Below are 17,552 nucleotides of genomic sequence, written 5' to 3'. Positions count from 1 at the left end.
CAACACAGAGCCTGACGGGGTGGGGGTGGGGGGGCTGGAACTCACAAACCATGAGATCATGACCTGAGCCCAAGTCAGACGCTTAACCAACTGAGCCACCCAGGCGCCCCAAGTTCAGTAGACTTTAATGCACTTTCTTAACTAAATTGATCATTACCAGTTGAAGAGCTATTTAATATTTTAAGTATAGTTTCCCCAAATTTAGTTATGCTTACTGGACTTGACTTTGTTAATGCCCGTGTTGCATACCTCATTATTTCTCTTACAGCTGAATGATGGTGGCTATTTTTAGTCCTTTATTTTCAGACCTTGCTTCTCATCTTCTTTTCAGTATCGTTACAACAAATTCTGGGGCTGCCTGGGTGGCTCAGTTGGGTGAGCCTGCGACTTCAGCTCAGGTCATGATCTTGCGGTTAGTGAGTTCAAGCCCCATGTCGGGCTCGGTGCTGACAGCTCAGAACCTGGAGCCTGTTTCAGATTCTGTGTCTCCCTCTCTCTCTGCCCCTGCTCACCGATAGAAATGGAAACTCTGAGACAGATAAATCTTGTCTATCTGGACTTTTTAGCTAATCAGGTAAATAACAAAGTTATGTGAAATTATGTGTAATGTATGCATGTTATTTTGTTTTCCTTATAGTGTAAAAGAATTCTTACAGGTAAAGAAAACATACACATTTTGAGGATTTCATATCTTCAATGGAAAATACTCCCCCCCTCCCCAACCCATCTTTAAAAAAAAGAAAGTTATAATGTTCAGGGTCAGAAGTAATAGTATCAAATCTTAATTGGGAATAAAAATGTATTATCTATACATTTTATTTTTCCTCCATTAGCATTTTGAGTATTACACGGATCATTCATTTCTTCTTTTGGGGGGGTGGGATACATATCAGAACAAAGGTACTGTTGCATTAAACAGCTGATTCCTGGACTCTGATTAGCCTGGGGAGAGGAGGTCTGTGTCCTCCCTTTGCTTCTCCAGACCTGTACTGGCAGTGCCTTTTCTCTTGACTCCGATTCTCTCCGTGCCCTTTTGGGAAGGGGATACATACAAAGGTGAGCCCTGCTGAATCAGGAGACTGAACAGAGAGCTGAGTCCTCTAAGCCTAAATCTGAAATCTGAAAGGAACCAGGCAGTGTTGGATTCATTCATCTGTCTTCCTGGACCTCAGAGAAAAGCCCCTTCAACCCCCCCCAACCCTTTTTTAAACTGGTTGGAGTTCTACTTATTCTTTAAAATCTGGGAAATTATGGCCTCCATGAAATTTTCTGTGATAACTGTAGTTGTATTAAATTTTTCCTCTTAGCTTCTATTTTGTACTACTTTGAGGATTTTTAGCATAGTAGGTTGTAGTAGGTTTTTATGTATTTGCCTTTTTCTTCAGTGAGATTTTTAAAAGAATTGATTACTTTTTATATAAGTAAGTCAGTGTTTGTAGAAAAATCAGGAAGAAATAAAAATCGCCAATAATCACACTTACCAGAGTCTCCGAAATAAACACTATTAAACATCAATACTGGTAATACTCACCTAGCACTTCTAAATGCATTAAAGATTAACTTAGTGGTTCTCAAATGTGCATCTGGATCACCCAGAGGGCTTATGAAAACACGGATTCTGGGCCCCAGATCCAGCATTCCTGATTCAGTAGATCTGGGGTGGGATCTGAGAATTGGCATTTGTAGTAAGTTCCCTAGTGATGGTGAGGCTGCTGGTCCATGGACCTTTCTTGGAGAATCACTGAATTAACTCATTTAATCCACACCTTAACCCTATGGAGTAAGTACCATCATTATTACCTTTTACAGATGGGGAAACAACTTGGTCAGGGTCACACAGCTAGTAAATGGCGGGCCAGGATTCAACCTTAGACACAGTCTGTTCTGAGTTCATGTTTGTAATCATGACACTGGACACGTGGGTTAATAGAACACAGAGACTCTCTGGAGACCAGAAAGGTTTCACAGTAGAGGTAACTGAGAGTCAAGTCTTAGAAGAATGGTCAAGATTCCTGGAAGGAAGGTTGTGGCTGGGTATTCAAGCACACGGGGACAGAATGTGTACCAGCCTGGAGGAAAGAAAGGGCATGGCAGTCAGTGGAAACACAGTTTGGTTTTGCCTGTATAGGCCTTGTTGCCCGATTGTCCCTTGAAGGCAAAGGCCAGGGCTCTGAAATTCTGCACCAAGTATCTGGCCTATGTTAATGATCAGTGAATGCTTGCCAACTAGATTTTCTCTTGATAAGATATAATGAACATGGCTTTGTAATGAGGAACTAAAATGTCAGCACTGTTCTGGTTAACCATGATAAAAATAGGCCATACCAACTTTGAGGTATGTCTTAATGTGAAAGTTTGGGCTGCTTTAATTTTATTATGGGGTGTGAAGAATAAGAAATAAGATTTGTTTAATTGCTTTTTAAAATTATGCCTATTTACGGGTTTTCAGGTGAAAAGAAATAAAAGCTGTGGAATAAGAATTATAGTCTCCTGCTTCCTCTTGGTTCTGGTGACAGAATCATTTATTATTCTAAATTTTCTCTCCCTTAATCTTGTATCTTGTTTATTTTAATTGAATCGATTCTGCTTTAGGATAATAGAAAAATGTGAAAAACATTTCAGAGAGAAACAAGCTAGTTTGTATGAAGACCATTCTCTTAAAAATGTTGTTGCATGGAAAGAAACCATACGAAAAACAGAGCTTTAAGATTAGCAATAAGTACTAAAATTTTCCAAGTATTTTTCAAATGGCCTTCAACAGAAAGATAGCCTCATGGGTGTATGCCCGTGGTTGCCACATGCACGTACATACTTTTGGAAGGTTAGCAAATTATCCCACTCCTCTCTGATATTTAAATAAGGTGAGGTATGAACTTAAGGATAAGTTTTACATATCTGTCCCATCCATTCGGTTTTGTTGATTAGGTTATTAATGCTTTTGAAAGCATTATATCATTTATGTCTATCCATTTACAGTTTTGAAGCACTTTTGCATATATTTTCCATTGACCGTACACTTATTTTCGTATAATAATTTTTCTTATAGGCCAGCTACAAATGCATGCATATTGTGAAAACCCAGATATAGTGTTATGTGGAAATAAGAGTGATCTAGAAGACCAGAGAGTAGTAAAAGAGGAAGAAGCAAGAGGACTTGCAGAGAAATATGGGTGAGTGTTTCTGTGGAGAAATCTAGAGAAAACATTTCCAATTCAAACATTAGCACATGAATGGGTAATAGAAAATACAAAAGCAAAAAATCAGCACACTCAGATGTAAGCCTTGGGAGGTATAAATACCTACTTTGCATATTAATATGTGAAAATATAAGAAAAACACTGGGTGAGGGCTTTAATTTACTCTTTCAGTACCATTTTCTCAATCTACTGGTGTTTGAAGAAAGACACATTTTGAGTGCAAATGCCCTAATTCTATAAGGCTGCTTTCCCAAGATGCAAGTAGGAGATGCATGGGATAAGAAAATTATCTCTATTCAGCAAAAAAATTGCAAAGCCAGTTCATGTGCTGCCGTAGAGAGCCCCAGAATACAAGCAGGCCTATTGGCTTTGAAATTTCTATGCTGGGAGAGGAGTGTGAGGATCCCCTTGGTTTAGGTTGTGGTTTTGTTGTAGAGAATAATCTAAATACTGTCTTCCTTGAGCTCTGGAATAGGATCACAGTAGCAACAGCATTAATTGGCCATGAAAGAAGGGGTTAGCCTCCGCTTGTTAAAAATGTCAGGGCACCTCTACAAAGGAATTTGTGCTCTGCTTTGTTTCTACCTCTATACAATGAGAACTCAAATGTATATGCATTAATTACCCTTAATGTAAGCAGGAGGCAGCAAGTGGAGTTGAGAAGGAAGGGAGGTTAGAGAGGTGGTGTGGAGTGCAGGAGATGCTACTGGTCCTGGTTGTTAGGCAGAATCCAAGGAGGCCAGAGGAGGCACTTTCTCTTTTTATCTTGTGACAACTGCTTTGTTCTTCCTTGGATTGATGGAGGACCAGAAAACACTGGAGGATAGGGTTCACATTGGGAACGGAGTAGAAGGATAGTTTGGCCAGGCGGGAAGAAGCCAGAGTCTGGGGACAGTTTTGAATACCAGATAAGGAGAGTAGACTTAATCTCCTGGGGGACAGGAAGTTGCTGAAAGCCTTTGAATGTGGAGGGATGTGATAAGTACTTCTCTATATCAGTCTAGGGTGGTGGATGGGTGGGGTGAAATGGAGGGAGGAAAGACTAGAGACAGGGTGGGGCAGAGCAGGATTTTAAGTCTTTCTCAATTCTAGGGGTGGGGCAAGGCAGGGTGGGGCTGAGGAGCTGTGTGTATTCCCATCAACTATATTAGCTTACCCTGGCACAGATTTGCAGTAGGGTGTGGAGGTTTTCACTGTAGGATAGATGGTGCTTAACTGTGTTAGAATCACCTGAGGAGCCAGGCATCTGTGTTCACTCAGTCAGTTAAGTGTCCTGAGTATTGGTTTTGGCTCAGGTCATGATCTCATGGGTTTGTGAGTTCAGTCCCTACGTTGGGCTCAGCACTGCTGGCACAAAGCCTGCTTGGGATCCTTTCTCTCTGCCCTTCCCCTCTTCCTGTGTGTATGCTCTTTCTCTCTCAAAATCTTTATTTAGATACAAAAAAAAAAAAAAAATCTGAGGAGCTTTTAACAAATGCTTGTGTCTGGGCCTTACCTCTGAGCTTCTGAAATAATTGGCCTGGAACAGTTTATTAGGCAAGATTCAATTGAAGAAAATTATACCTAAAAAAATTTGTTACAGGGATTTGTGGGAGCTGGTTAAACAGTTTCTGTAAAGTGTTGTTTCCGATGCTGAAGCTTGAAGTCCACAGGACAGGAAATCAGGAAGGGAAGGTGGGTCTAAGATGAGAGAGGGCACCAGGAACACCATCTAGGACCCATAATGACACATGAAACCCATGTCAGTACTTGCTGCCTCTGACCTGGATGGTGTGGATAGCTTAGAGAAGCCAGGGACCTTTGGCACAGAGCTAGGCACACTCACTTGGCCCAGGAGCTGGAGAAACTGAGAGGATCTTGGGGAAGGTGGAGCAGGTAGAGGTGTGTTTGCTGGTTTATGCCAACGAGATGAGCCAGAAGGTGAGCAACAATGTATGAGAGCTACGGAGTGGCGGCTGCTTTACTTCCACCCCCCAAAGTCCCCCAAATCTCTCCTGTGATCTACCCTAACTAGAAAGGAAATTCTGGGGAATGTTCAGCCTAACCAAGTTGACCTGTTACAAAACCACCACAGGCAGGGACCTGGACGTTGATGTCTTTTATTTATTTATTTATTTATTTTAATTTTTTTTTTTCAACGTTTATTTATTTTTGGGACAGAGAGAGACAGAGCATGAACGGGCGAGGGGCAGAGAGAGAGGGAGACACAGAACTGGAAACAGGCTCCAGGCTCTGAGCCATCAGCCCAGAGCCCGACGCGGGGCTCGAACTCACGGACCGCGAGATCGTGACCTGGCTGAAGTCGGACGCTTAACCGACTGCGCCACCCAGGCGCCCCCGTTGATGTCTTTTAAAAGCTCTCCACTTGATTGTCATGTTAAAAGTACCTCTGGTGCTATTAACAAATACTCAGATCTGGGCCTCACCTCTGAGCTTCTGACACACTTGGTCTGGAGTAGTGATTCTGAGGTGGAGGCTGGCAGAGCCCCACAGGAGATTCTGATATGCTCATCTATTCTTGAGAGGCACTCCTGTAATGAAAGTAGTGCAAAGGAAAGGGGGAGGGCCAGATACCAGTGAGAATACTGAAGTGTCGAAACTGGGACCTGGGAGCTATGTTGCAAGTAGGTGAGGAGGAAGTGAGCGATGAAGCAATGGAAACCATGGGCCTAGACCATGCTCTTGAGAAGTATGTGAATGAAGCCAAAAGAGGTAGGGCATCTAGGGGAGCTAGCTAGATCCAACAAGTATGTTCTCAAGTACTGGAGTGAAGCCAGGATTGACTTCTTCCCCCTCTGGGCTTTTTCAGCCTTTTGTTTATTTCCTCTGTTCTGGTTCTCGGGATTCCACATCCTCCCTGGTATCAAAGAGCCCAACATTGCCTTCTGTCTGTAGGGGGAATCTGGGATTGTAGGGAGACAGGGATTGTCTTTCATCTATGTCCAGCTCACAAGCTCTGGGGAGTACTTCATAAGAGGGGCTCAATCTAAAGTTTCTGAATAAAGTTAAATTGAGAGGAGGGATTAGCACATAAGATTATGGAATCTATTGGAGAAGAATGGAAAGGAATGGAAACAAAATTTTCTTAGGATTTAGGAAGCATAAAACGTAGTTCTGTAGGCGTTTTCGCAATTTCAGGAGGAGCTATAATGAAACAGTTTAGTGCATATGCATTTCATAAATTTGACATCTAAGTTTAATGATTATTTTCACAGAATCTTTTTTTCATTTTTAATCCTTAACATTTTCATTGGCTGTACATGTACTAAAGGGCTATGTTGGTCAGTTTATCTCTATGCTAAAAGTCATAAAATAGGGTACAGTTTATGATATATCTTGATACCGTTTGTATATTTGATAAATTTGCATTTTCTGTTCCTATTGTGCTACCTTTTCTCCCCAGTTCCTGAAAATGGATCATTGGCTCACAAATGGTTCTCTTAAATATACATGCATTTGGAGAAAGACTTTGTCTTAGAAAAACTTTGAAAACGTAATAAAGACCATGTTACAGTACAAATATGGAACATAAGTCTGTGTCTGCGAGGACAGTAGATCTGAGAATAAGGATTTCATGGGGTAGCCAAAAATGGAAAGGGTGAATCGAATGCATGATGAAGAATATCAGAAGTTTTATTTTTAGTAGATTAATAATCCATTTACCTGTAATTCCCTATAATATTTAGGTTTGTCTAGAACAAGTGCAAAATAATACTTTCTAGTACGTTATATTGAATAAAATTGTCAGTGCAGTCAGAGAAAAGAGTAAAGCAGGTTTGCTCAAACTTGTACTGCTGCCAGTCAAAACAATTACAGTCTACAGTTGCTGAAACACTTTAAAAAATAGCTACAAAGTCAAATATGTTAGAAGAGGAAGCAGAATCCAGTATTGGCAACATTCTCTTTGAGGTGATACTGTGGGATTTCAAGCCTTAGTGTAGTGCAGTTCAGAATCACCTGAATGCTGGGTCCCAAGGAGTTTCTTTATTTTATTTTTTAATATATATATATTTTTTATTTTTGAGAGAGGGAGAGCTAGAGAGAGAGCGAGAGGGAGACAGAGCTTGTGCGTGCGCACGCACACACACACATAACACACACACACACACACAACGCACACACACACACGCACACACACGCGGGGGAGGGGCAGAGAGAACGGGGGACAGAGGGTCCCTAGTGGGCTCTGCATTGACAGCCTGATGCTGGGCTTGGACTCAGGAACTCTGAGGTCATGATGTAAGCTGAAGTCGGATGCTTAACAGACTAAGCCACCCAGGCACCCCCCACAAGGAGTTTCTGTTTCAGTAGATCCGGGGTAGAACTCAGAAATTTGTTTCCGATCCCCGGATGCTGCTCCTGCAGGTGGCTGAAGACAGCACTTTGAGAACCACTGGCGTGGATGTCAAGTTACTATCAGACGTGCATGCTGGTGGATATTTTCCTTGACAGTATAGTTGGACAAATCATTATGCACAGAATGTGAAGCAGTTGTCTACCATGGTTGGGTGAGGGAAATGTGCTCAATGACGCATCATTGGAAAATCCATGTTTTAGAGAGGAATGTTTTTCTTTCACAGTAGATTAAATCAGCTGTGGTATAGACTGGGAAGGGACACTGGGGTTGGTACTGAGAGAGTATCCACCACAAGTGGGCAGGCAAGGACTTTGTGAGTAAAAATGGCTGCATCCAAATACCCTCCCAGACTCTTCTTTTTTCACAAGGTTAGTTGGTGGTCATTACAACCCTTTTGTTCGTGATTCAGAGTTGAAAGAAATAGAAAAAAATGTGACTACAAGGAAGGAGTGAAAATTGAGTGTACGTATTTCATGTGTCGTACAGAGGAACGGGTAGCAATTTTTTCAAATTGAGTAATAATTGACATATAATATTGTATTAGTTTTAGGTGTACAATGGGATGATTTGATACATGTGTTGCAAAATGATCACCACAATAAGTTAACATCCATCACCACATATCATTACAATTTTTTTCATCTGATGAGAACTTTTAAGATCTACTTCCTTAAAGGCAGCAAATTTAAGACAACTTTTTCCCCACTGGAGGCTGTGAGCTATTGATGAGAAAGTTGCTCAAGAGTTTCTGGATTAAAGGATGTGTTAAAAACATTTATTTACAACATTATTGAGTACAGGCTATTTCTGGGGTTCAAGTGGCTTAGCTCAGGAGCATACTTAGTGTCCTTTGTGCGTTGAACTAGATGAAATGTGGTATGAATAGCTTGATCTCAAATAATTTGATACTTTGCATACTTCATGACATCCTTCCTTTATACAAGAAATAATGATGTATTATTGGGCATGTTTAAAACCACACACATAAGCTGAAACTAAACATGCAAACTTTTTCAGAACCCCACACAACTCATTACAGGATCTAGATTTTATTTGGCACAACCTCCTAGTTTGAAACAGTCCATAAACCAGCCCTTTCTTATACATGGTTGTTCATTTAGCATTCAACAGACTTTGAAAAGTAGTGAGACTAATCATGGAATTTAGTAAAAAATTTCTCCATAATATCTGGATCCATACTGGAGCCAAATAACTAGAACCATTTGACAGAAGCCTCAAATATACTTGCTTTCATTTTTGACAACCTCTAACTGTAATCTAGGGTCTTCTGGTTTTGTGGAAATAAGTAGTAGAAAGGAAACCAGCCTGATGTGGATCCTGACCTATGGCATGAGCAGGATCTTGATATCCTGGTGAACAACTGTAAATGATCATAATACCCTCCCTCATTGCTTTGAAGTAGTTAGCCATTTTGCTCATTTTATTTATTTTAAAATTTGTGATTAATCCATTTCTTTTAAAAAATATACCAAAATTGGATTCTGCATGCATTCCAAATGACTATTCAGTGGTTATTTTTGGACTGATATCACAGGTAGCTGCACAGGGTTTTTTCACAAGTTTGGTAATACTGCCTCTAGTAATGCTACATTAGCACCACCATGTGGAGAGAAGGGACAATATCACTATTTCTGTAGTTAAAAGGGGAATCGATCCTCTTGAATTTAAGCTAATTTTTAAAATTTTTTGCCTAATAAGTTTTCGGAAAAGCAGAATATTATTCTTAGAGAAGAAAAAAACCCATTAGATCATTATTTATTGAGCACTTTTTGGATTCTAGGTTTGTGCTAAGTAAGCCCTTTACATGTATTATCTCAATTTCTCCTTACCGCAATGACCCCATGAACCACGGTTATCCTCTTTACAGATATGGAGAAGTGTTTGGATAATGTAGCCTGAATGCCTTCTAAAAGTGAACATCAAAAAGATACGGACATAAAAATGGTACTAACTGCATCCACTAGATTCATCTTTGCCCTTAGGACAAGCAAGACAGTCCAGTTTTCAAATGTGTACTCAAAGGCACATTTCTGTTTCTGGAGAATCACTTATTGTGGAAAGATAGTCTTATTTCAGGGTCTTCTCTGTGGATCTCATTTGCTTCTCTGGCATCGTAACTATCAGAGAGCAGAGAGGAGTGAATTTTAGCAGTCATTTATTCCTGTAGATAAAAAAACCGCATTGCCCCAGAGTCTTCTAAAGAAGACTCTGAATGATTAGTCTAAAGATTAAGGTTGTTAATCAGACTCCTGGTCCCATGACCTGGAGCTTCACAAATGGCAAGAAAATATACTTGACTGAGATGTTGTTGCTTGAATTTGGAATTAAAATTTAAAGTACATCTTATTAAAAGATGTACTATATCAACCTGAGTGACTTGAAAGTTTGTAACCTAATTCATATAACTTGAAGTTCTACCAATTAAACATTTAAGTTAGCAACTATATTAGACAATAGCTTATTGATCTGCTAGAGGCATCAATCATTTCTACCTTAGTATTAATCAGTGAAATAAGGTCTAGTTCTCTCTGCATTTGTGAAGATCACTTGGAATTAGGGATCTCATGAGGACTCAAGGTAGGCAGATGCTTTGGGGCATGAAGAACTCCGGCAAGGACGGGTCTCAGTGAGCCATCTCTGATGTAGGAAGGAAGCATAGCATGGTCCCAGGTACTAGGATTTAGGGTAGTTCTGTAGGTCAGGTACATTGTGGATTAAATCAGTAGTTTTAAGATAGTTTGAGAGTTTAATGTTGATAATGCTGCTCAGGTCTCTTGAAGTTATGACTGTCTTATGACTCAGTGGCAGTGTTTCTATGGGATGATGTGTTCTTAGTGTTAAACAACAAAATTACAAACAAACTTTTGTAACCTAACCTATTTCTGCCTTAGAAATAAGAAACATTTATCAGTGACACATATATCAAAAATGACACATTTCTTGTGTGTCAGATTATGATATAAATGCTTTAAATGTTAACTCATTTAATCCTTATAAGACAATGCTGATAGTGTTTAGTTTTATGCTAAGCACGCACTCTCCCGCTGAGCTACACCCCCTAGTTTTATGGATGAAGCAAATAAGGCACAGAGTTTAATGGCTTGTCAGGGTTCCATAGTTGGTAAGAGGTTGTACTAGGATTCGAATCCAGGCAGGCTGGCTTCAGAGGTTATGGCTGCTAACCATTGTCAAGGATGTTTGTAACTTCCATGCATAGATTTTATAGTTGTTAAAAGTATTTTCAACTATGATTTTCATGTATGCCTCAAAAATAACTGTGAAGCAATTTTCAGGAGCAAGAGGGAAAAACTGTGGAAAGTAGAAACAGCTTAATAGATTCAGTTGAATTCGTTGGAGCTCAGGACCTGAGTTTGAAAGCTATTTACATTGGATTTTGAGGGGATTTCAAAAAATTAGATGTGCATTATGATGACAAGAAAGTTCTTCTGTTCAACCAGTTTTATTTCCCCCTTCTTTGTTTCTTTCCCTCCCTCCCTCCCTCCCCCTCCTCCTCCTCCTCGTCCTCCTCCCCCCCCCCCTCTCTCTCTTTTTCTCTTTTTGTATTTCTAATTTCAGCTCATTATTCTTGGGGGGAATGATGAATTTTTCAGTTGCTTTTCCATGAAACAGTATATTTCTGAATGGTGCTAGAATGATTAAGCCTTCTTTTATTTTTTTTTTAAATTTTTTTGATGTTTTTATTTATTTTTGAGACAGAGACAGAGCATGAGCAGGGGAGGGGCAGAGAGAGAGGGAGACACAGAATCTGAAGCAGGCTCCAGGCTCTGAGCTGTCAACACAGAGCCCAACGTGGGGCTCGAACTCAAGTATTGTGAGATCATGACCTGAGCTGAAGTCGGACGCCCAACCGACTGAGCCACCCAGGTGCCCCAAGCCTTCTTTTAAGTATGAGAAATTTTCTGTAGACATTAAATGATTCTTCATGGTGTAGTTAAGAAAAAGCATGATGAAGAAAATGTAAATATTTAAATTTTGAGAATTCTCAACCTAAATTCCATTCTTACAACAATGGCAGCATCACACACTGTCCCCGTGATTCAGCTCAACAACATAAGTGCTCAATAAATAAATATTTGTTGAATCCCCACAAAGGATGCATTCCTCCCACTTGGTCATCAAATATTGCATGTGACCAGGGGAGTGGGAAAGAGAGACGCATTATCTTCATTTTATGGATAAGGCAACAGATGAAGATGGAATTAAGATGACTGACAGTAACCAAAGGTATTGCCAGGCAGGTTTAAAAACACTAAGAACATGTAATTTGCCCAGCATACTGTTTCCTGATTAAGGTATGTTAGCATCAGGATACAGAGGGGTATGAACATGGACATGGTTGAATCAGTAGAGCAACTGTGTCTCGTAGTACTCACAGATGGATGGATAAATGTTCATTGGAGAGTTCCTCAACCAGTTTTTAAGAGCTAGCCTGGAGCAGGAGAGAAGTGCAGAGGTCCAGTTGCAAGTCCTATCAGCTCCTACAGGAAGTGTGCAGATAACAAGACAGCCTCATGAGGAATCATATGGAGAAATAGCCTTCCATTCCTATACATGTACCCCCTACTGTACTGCTGCTGCCCTTTTTTTTTTTTAATAGAGAGGGGATACATGCAACATTGCGAGGGCAGTGGTGGAGGTGGGGAAGAGGGAGAGGGGGAGGGGAGGGACTGGGGGAGAGGGAGAGAGAAGCCCCTGCAAGGAGCCCATGCAGGCTCGATCTCAGATCTCAGGATGGTGAGATCATGACCTGAGCCAAGGTGAAGAGTTGTCAGATGTTTAGCCAACTGAGCCACCCAGGCGCTTCCCCCCTCCCCCACTATGGCATCTTAGTGACAGTAGAAGCAAAGCAGCTGTGAGAAGAACTGGAATCAAGCTGGAATCACGCAGCTGTGGATTCAAATCCTGGCTCTGCTACTTTGTATCTTTATGAAACTTGGAAAATGACTTCAACCTTTCTGAGCCTCGGTTTAATCATCTGTGAAATGTGAATAAAAATTTCCAGAGGTTTTTCTCTGTTAGGAATTCATTGTCAATTATTTTATTGTCTTCTTTTGATTTTTGATGTAAAAGCACTAGGAAGTTTAAAAATATATATATTTATAAAAGCTCTCAGGTGGAAGCTGCTCCTAGCCAAGAAATAACAAAAGAGGAACTGAAATTGTAATCAGAGGCACTGATGTGGTATTAACATACTAGGAGAACACAGGAAAACAAAGATATTCTCCAAAAAAAGTAATACTGATGGAGAATTGTAAAGGCCCTATAAATGTAAGGAACATTTAACTAGACTCAATTGCAATACCCACAGAGGTGCTCAAACAATTTTCTTTTGCAGTTGTTATATCTCAGAGCATTTTGGTCAGATTCCTTACTAAATGGCAGAAATGGAATCGATAGTTTGAGGAAATACAGTTTTATCACTGTTTTCATGGCTTTACTAAGAAGCAGGAAGAATTTGGCAGTTGATTAATCCTGTTTCAAGAATTAACTCAAATGTATAAAAAGTGGCCACTGAAAGAAGACTCATTTCTCTGGGCAAAAGACATGAATAGACACTTCTCCAAAGAAGACATCCACATGGCCAGCTGACACATGAAAACATGCTCAACATTACTCCTCATCAGGGAAATACAAATCAAAACCACAATGAGATACCACCTCACACCTGTCAGAATGGCTAACATTAACAACTCAGGCAACAACAGATGTTGGCGAGGATATGGAGAAAGAGGATCTCTTTTGCACTGCTGGTGGGAATGCAAACCGGTGCAGTCACTCTGGAAAACAGTATGGAGGTTCCTCAAAAAATTAAAAATGGAACTACCCTACAACCCCGCAATTGCACTACTAGGTATTTATCCAAGGAATGCAGGTGTGCTATTTCAAAGGGGCACATGCACCCCAAAGTTTATAGCAGTACTATCAACAATGGCCAAAGTATGGAAAGAGCCCAAATGTCCGTCGATGGATGGATGGATAAAGAAGATGTGTTGTATATATATAAGGGAATATGACTTGGCAATCAAAAAGAATGAAATATTGCCATTTGCAACTACGTGGATGGAACTAGAGGTTATTATGCTAAGCAAAATCAGAGAAAGACAAATAGGTGACTTCACTCATATGAGGATTTTAAGTTACAAAACAGATGAACATAAGGGAAGGGACGCAAAAATAATATAAAAACAGGAAGGGGGACAAAACATAAGAGACTCTTAAATATGGAGAACAGAGAGTTACTGGAGGGATTGTGGGAGGAGGGATGGGCTAAATGGATAAAGGGCATTAAGGAATCTACTCCTAAAATCATTGTTGCACCATATGCTAACTAACTTGGATGTAAATTTAAAAAAGAAATAAAAAAAGAAAAAAGAAGAGTCATTTCTCAAGATTATATGAAAAGCAGTCTTAACAGTTTTGAAACTATGTTTTGTGAATTATTTAAAAATTTCACATATATCACAGGTCCTTGGGTAACCAAAGACTGATGTCCTTGAGAAACTCTGAGATGATGTAGAAATCGGAATGTCTTCAAGTTTATGACCAGAGAATACAGGCTAGAATTGACAAGTGGCAAAGCCTTTGACAAACACAGGCAGAGAGCGTGCATTTTTCTCTACTGTCAGTGCATGTGCAGCATGCAGTCGAAGGGATTTGTTTTGGAAATCCTCATACAAAGCAGATGACTTTGGAACCAGTAGAACATAATGGTTGAGTTGGTTTCACTGGAATCAAGCAGCTGTGGATTCAAATCGTGGCTCTTCTACTTTGTATTTTTATGAAACTGGGAAAAGTACTTCATCTTTCTGAGCCTCTGTTTAATCATCTGTGAAATGGGGGGTGGGGGACACCTAGGTGGCTCAGTCAGTTGAGTGTCTGACTTTGGCTCAAGTCATGATCTCACAATTCATGGGTTCGAGTCCCGTGTCAGGCTCTGTGCTGACAGCTCAGTCTGGAGCCTGCTTCACGTTCTGTGTCTCCCTCTATCTCTGCCCCTCCCCCACTCACACTCTGTCTTGTCTCTCTCTCTCTCTCTCTCTCTCTCTCTCTCTCTCTCTCTCTCTCAACGTTTATTTATTTTTGGGACAGAGAGAGACAGAGCATGAACGGGGGAGGGGCAGAGAGAGAGGAAGACACAGAACCGGAAACAGGCTCCAGGTTCCGAGCCATCAGCCCAGAGCCTGACGCGGGGCTCGAACTCACGGACCGCGAGATCGTGACCTGGCTGAAGTCGGACGCTTAACCGACTGCGCCACCCAGGCGCCCCATCTCTCTCAAAAATAAACATAAATCATCTGTGAAATGTGAATAAAAATTTCCAGAGGTTTTTCTCTGTTAGGAATTCAGTGTTAATTATATTATTGTCTTCTTTTGCTTTTTTATGTACTCTGTTGTGGTAAAGCATTTTTATTTTCTTGTATATTTATGCTCCACTTACTTTTGAAGTTGAATTATAAAGGGCAAAGGCCACTTTCTTTTCCCTCCACATGTTTTTACCTGAATTGTCTCTGTCTTGCAGAATCCCCTACTTTGAAACTAGTGCTGCCAACGGGACAAACATAAACCAAGCAATCGAGATGCTCCTGGACCTGATAATGAAGCGAATGGAACGGTGTGTAGACAAATCCTGGATTCCTGAAGGAGTGGTACGATCCAATGGTCACACCTCCACAGATCACTTGAATGAAGAAAAGGAGAAGGGGATATGTGGCTGTTGAAGAGTCCAGTGAGCTACACAATAACTCAAGGGTCTGTGATCTTCTCTGTGTGTAATACATGGCACAGAGAGAGATGAACCGACGTGTACAAACTGCTTCTCACCGTCCCAGTTAGAGCTGTCAATTAAAGCATCTGGTTTCAAAATTAATTTGCTGCAGCTTTGTAAATATTTAAGATTCAGCCTGAGAGTTGTGAGAATGTTTCACATTGCCGAAAGTGCCTTATAAAACTTTAGCCCATGACAGTAGATCATTCAAGAATTGAGGATTCTGTGGTTACAGAAAAGTACATTTATTAAGTAGAATGACTAAAGATGCCATCACCTGCCTTAACATACATCAGTCCAGAGTCCAACTCTTAAAATCTTAGGTACAATTATAAAACAATCCAAATTTTAAAAACCATACTTGTACTCTAGGTGACCTTGTAAAATGCCATCTAAACCACTTGAATGTTAACTAAGAATATATACAAATGTCAGTTCAATATCTGTGAGTATTTATATAAATATTATCTTTAAAATGAATATAGGATAAATTATGGTTATGTCTATAGACTCTGGATAAACTGGATTGACCAGTTATACACTCGCTTTGACTCTTGGTAGGTAAGTAATTGGGGGTGAGGTCAGGGGTGTCTTAATATAGCATGAACAACTGAAGTGGGGCTTCTAGCTCCCTGCTATATTCCCACTGCTCTGAAGGGTTGATCGAAGGATCAGGGAATTAGATTTTTATGGCTTTATTTCACTGTGACCTGTGCATTTATATTTGGCTTATGTGCTGGCCACATTTGGACATAGCTGGTGCTTATGCTGAAGTTATTTGTGATAAGTAAACATTTAGCTTCTTTTTCTTCATATTTATAATGTTGGTCTGGTAGTTTTAATTAGCTTATGAACTACTAATCTTTTGTCTCACCATCATGCTTTATGTCATTGATATTTGCAATTTGTTTTATTTTTTACATTGGTGGAATTGAAGGAATTAGTTTTTAATTACATAAAATGTTTGTTTGCTATTTGGTAGATAAAAGATGTTTGTATTTAAGCAGTTATACTATAGCTGAATATAAGAAAAATGAAGCTTTCTATAGCCTGTATTTTTTATTGAGATCACAGGCATTTATTGCACTTGCTGGGTCTTGCCAAGCTCATGGATTCCTCTGTAATGCTTAAGAGTCTTCATATCAAATTCAAGGTAGTTTTAAAATATGCCTTATGGCAGGTGTTTATAAAGGTCAATAGGGGAAAATTCTTATTAAAGTGGTTTAAAGAAATTAGATAAAAAGTTCCAAAGAGCTTAGTCTCTATTTAGGAAGAAATATCACTCATTGTAATTTAAACAAAGAATAAAAGTAAATGTATTTTGTGGTGGCAAATGCTTGGAAGAACTGTAATTATAAAAACACAGCGATGATGAAAAGTAATTACTTTTATATGGTAATTTTCAAATAGTTTTTTATTGAGTATCCTGGTTTTTTGCCAGTTCCCTCCCACCACTCCTTTAAAACACCTAGCTGTGGTTACTAAGATCTTACATATTTCTAGTCTTGAAATGAAGACTTCTTTTAAATACTGAAGAAGTCATTGAGTCCTGTGCATTTGAACTGTGTTATTTCAGTGAGACGAAGATTCAGACATTACAAGGGCAGGGTCATAATCACAAGCAGTGCCTTTTAAAGTTGCCGTAAGACTTCAGTGAGGTGAATTATAATTTTACTGCTACCTATCAGGCAGCATTTTATATATAGTTAAAAAGAAGACAATATTTTTATGTTGCACTTTTTTCAAGAACCAAATGAGCAATTAGCTACATATCCCATTGGCCTTATCTATAATACACAATTAAACATATACATGATAGAGTGCACATGCAGGAACTATCTTTAATTATTGAAATAAATAACCTGTATTCTCTTGGGAAATCACTTGTTTGAATTTGCTATTGAAGTAACATATTTTTTGCATCAATGTATTTTTCTATTTATAAGATTGTGTGAAAGTGAAGTGTATCTTCAGTGAACTTTGTGCCAATTAAGCTTATAATTAAAAAGTAGTCTAGTCAAGTTTGTGTGTGAATATAATTTCATTTCCTATCACAGTAAAGTTTCAAAGAAGAAGTTAGAATACTAGAGAAAACTAAATTCAGGGATAGAAATTTCATTAGATGTTTGATGAGGAGCCAGCCAAGAAAACAGGTTCTGGAGAAGGTAATTCAAGTACATTATCACCAAAC

The 17,552-nt window shown here is 39.6% G+C and overlaps 1 protein-coding gene across 6 annotated transcripts in view; it reads left to right on the top strand.

Moving 5' to 3' along the window:
• The window catches only part of RAB27A (RAB27A, member RAS oncogene family), a 78,017-nt gene extending 60,635 nt beyond the window's left edge, over nt 1-17,382 (top strand). For all 6 annotated transcript variants that reach the window (XM_025919778.2, XM_025919782.2, XM_025919779.2 and 3 more), the window contains 2 exons: nt 3,047-3,170; nt 15,116-17,382. In XM_025919778.2, coding sequence (XP_025775563.1) covers nt 3,047-3,170; nt 15,116-15,314 — 323 coding nt within the window. In that variant the 3' untranslated portion in view covers nt 15,315-17,382. The remainder of the gene's footprint in view (nt 1-3,046; nt 3,171-15,115) is intronic.
• Nucleotides 17,383-17,552: the final 170 nt, after the last annotated feature.

This window comes from Puma concolor, chromosome B3, assembly GCF_028749965.1.
Source record: "Puma concolor isolate L17-30 chromosome B3, mPumCon1.1.hap2, whole genome shotgun sequence".
Lineage (NCBI taxonomy): Eukaryota > Metazoa > Chordata > Mammalia > Carnivora > Felidae > Puma > Puma concolor.
This window is presented reverse-complemented; position numbering and strand designations above follow the sequence as displayed.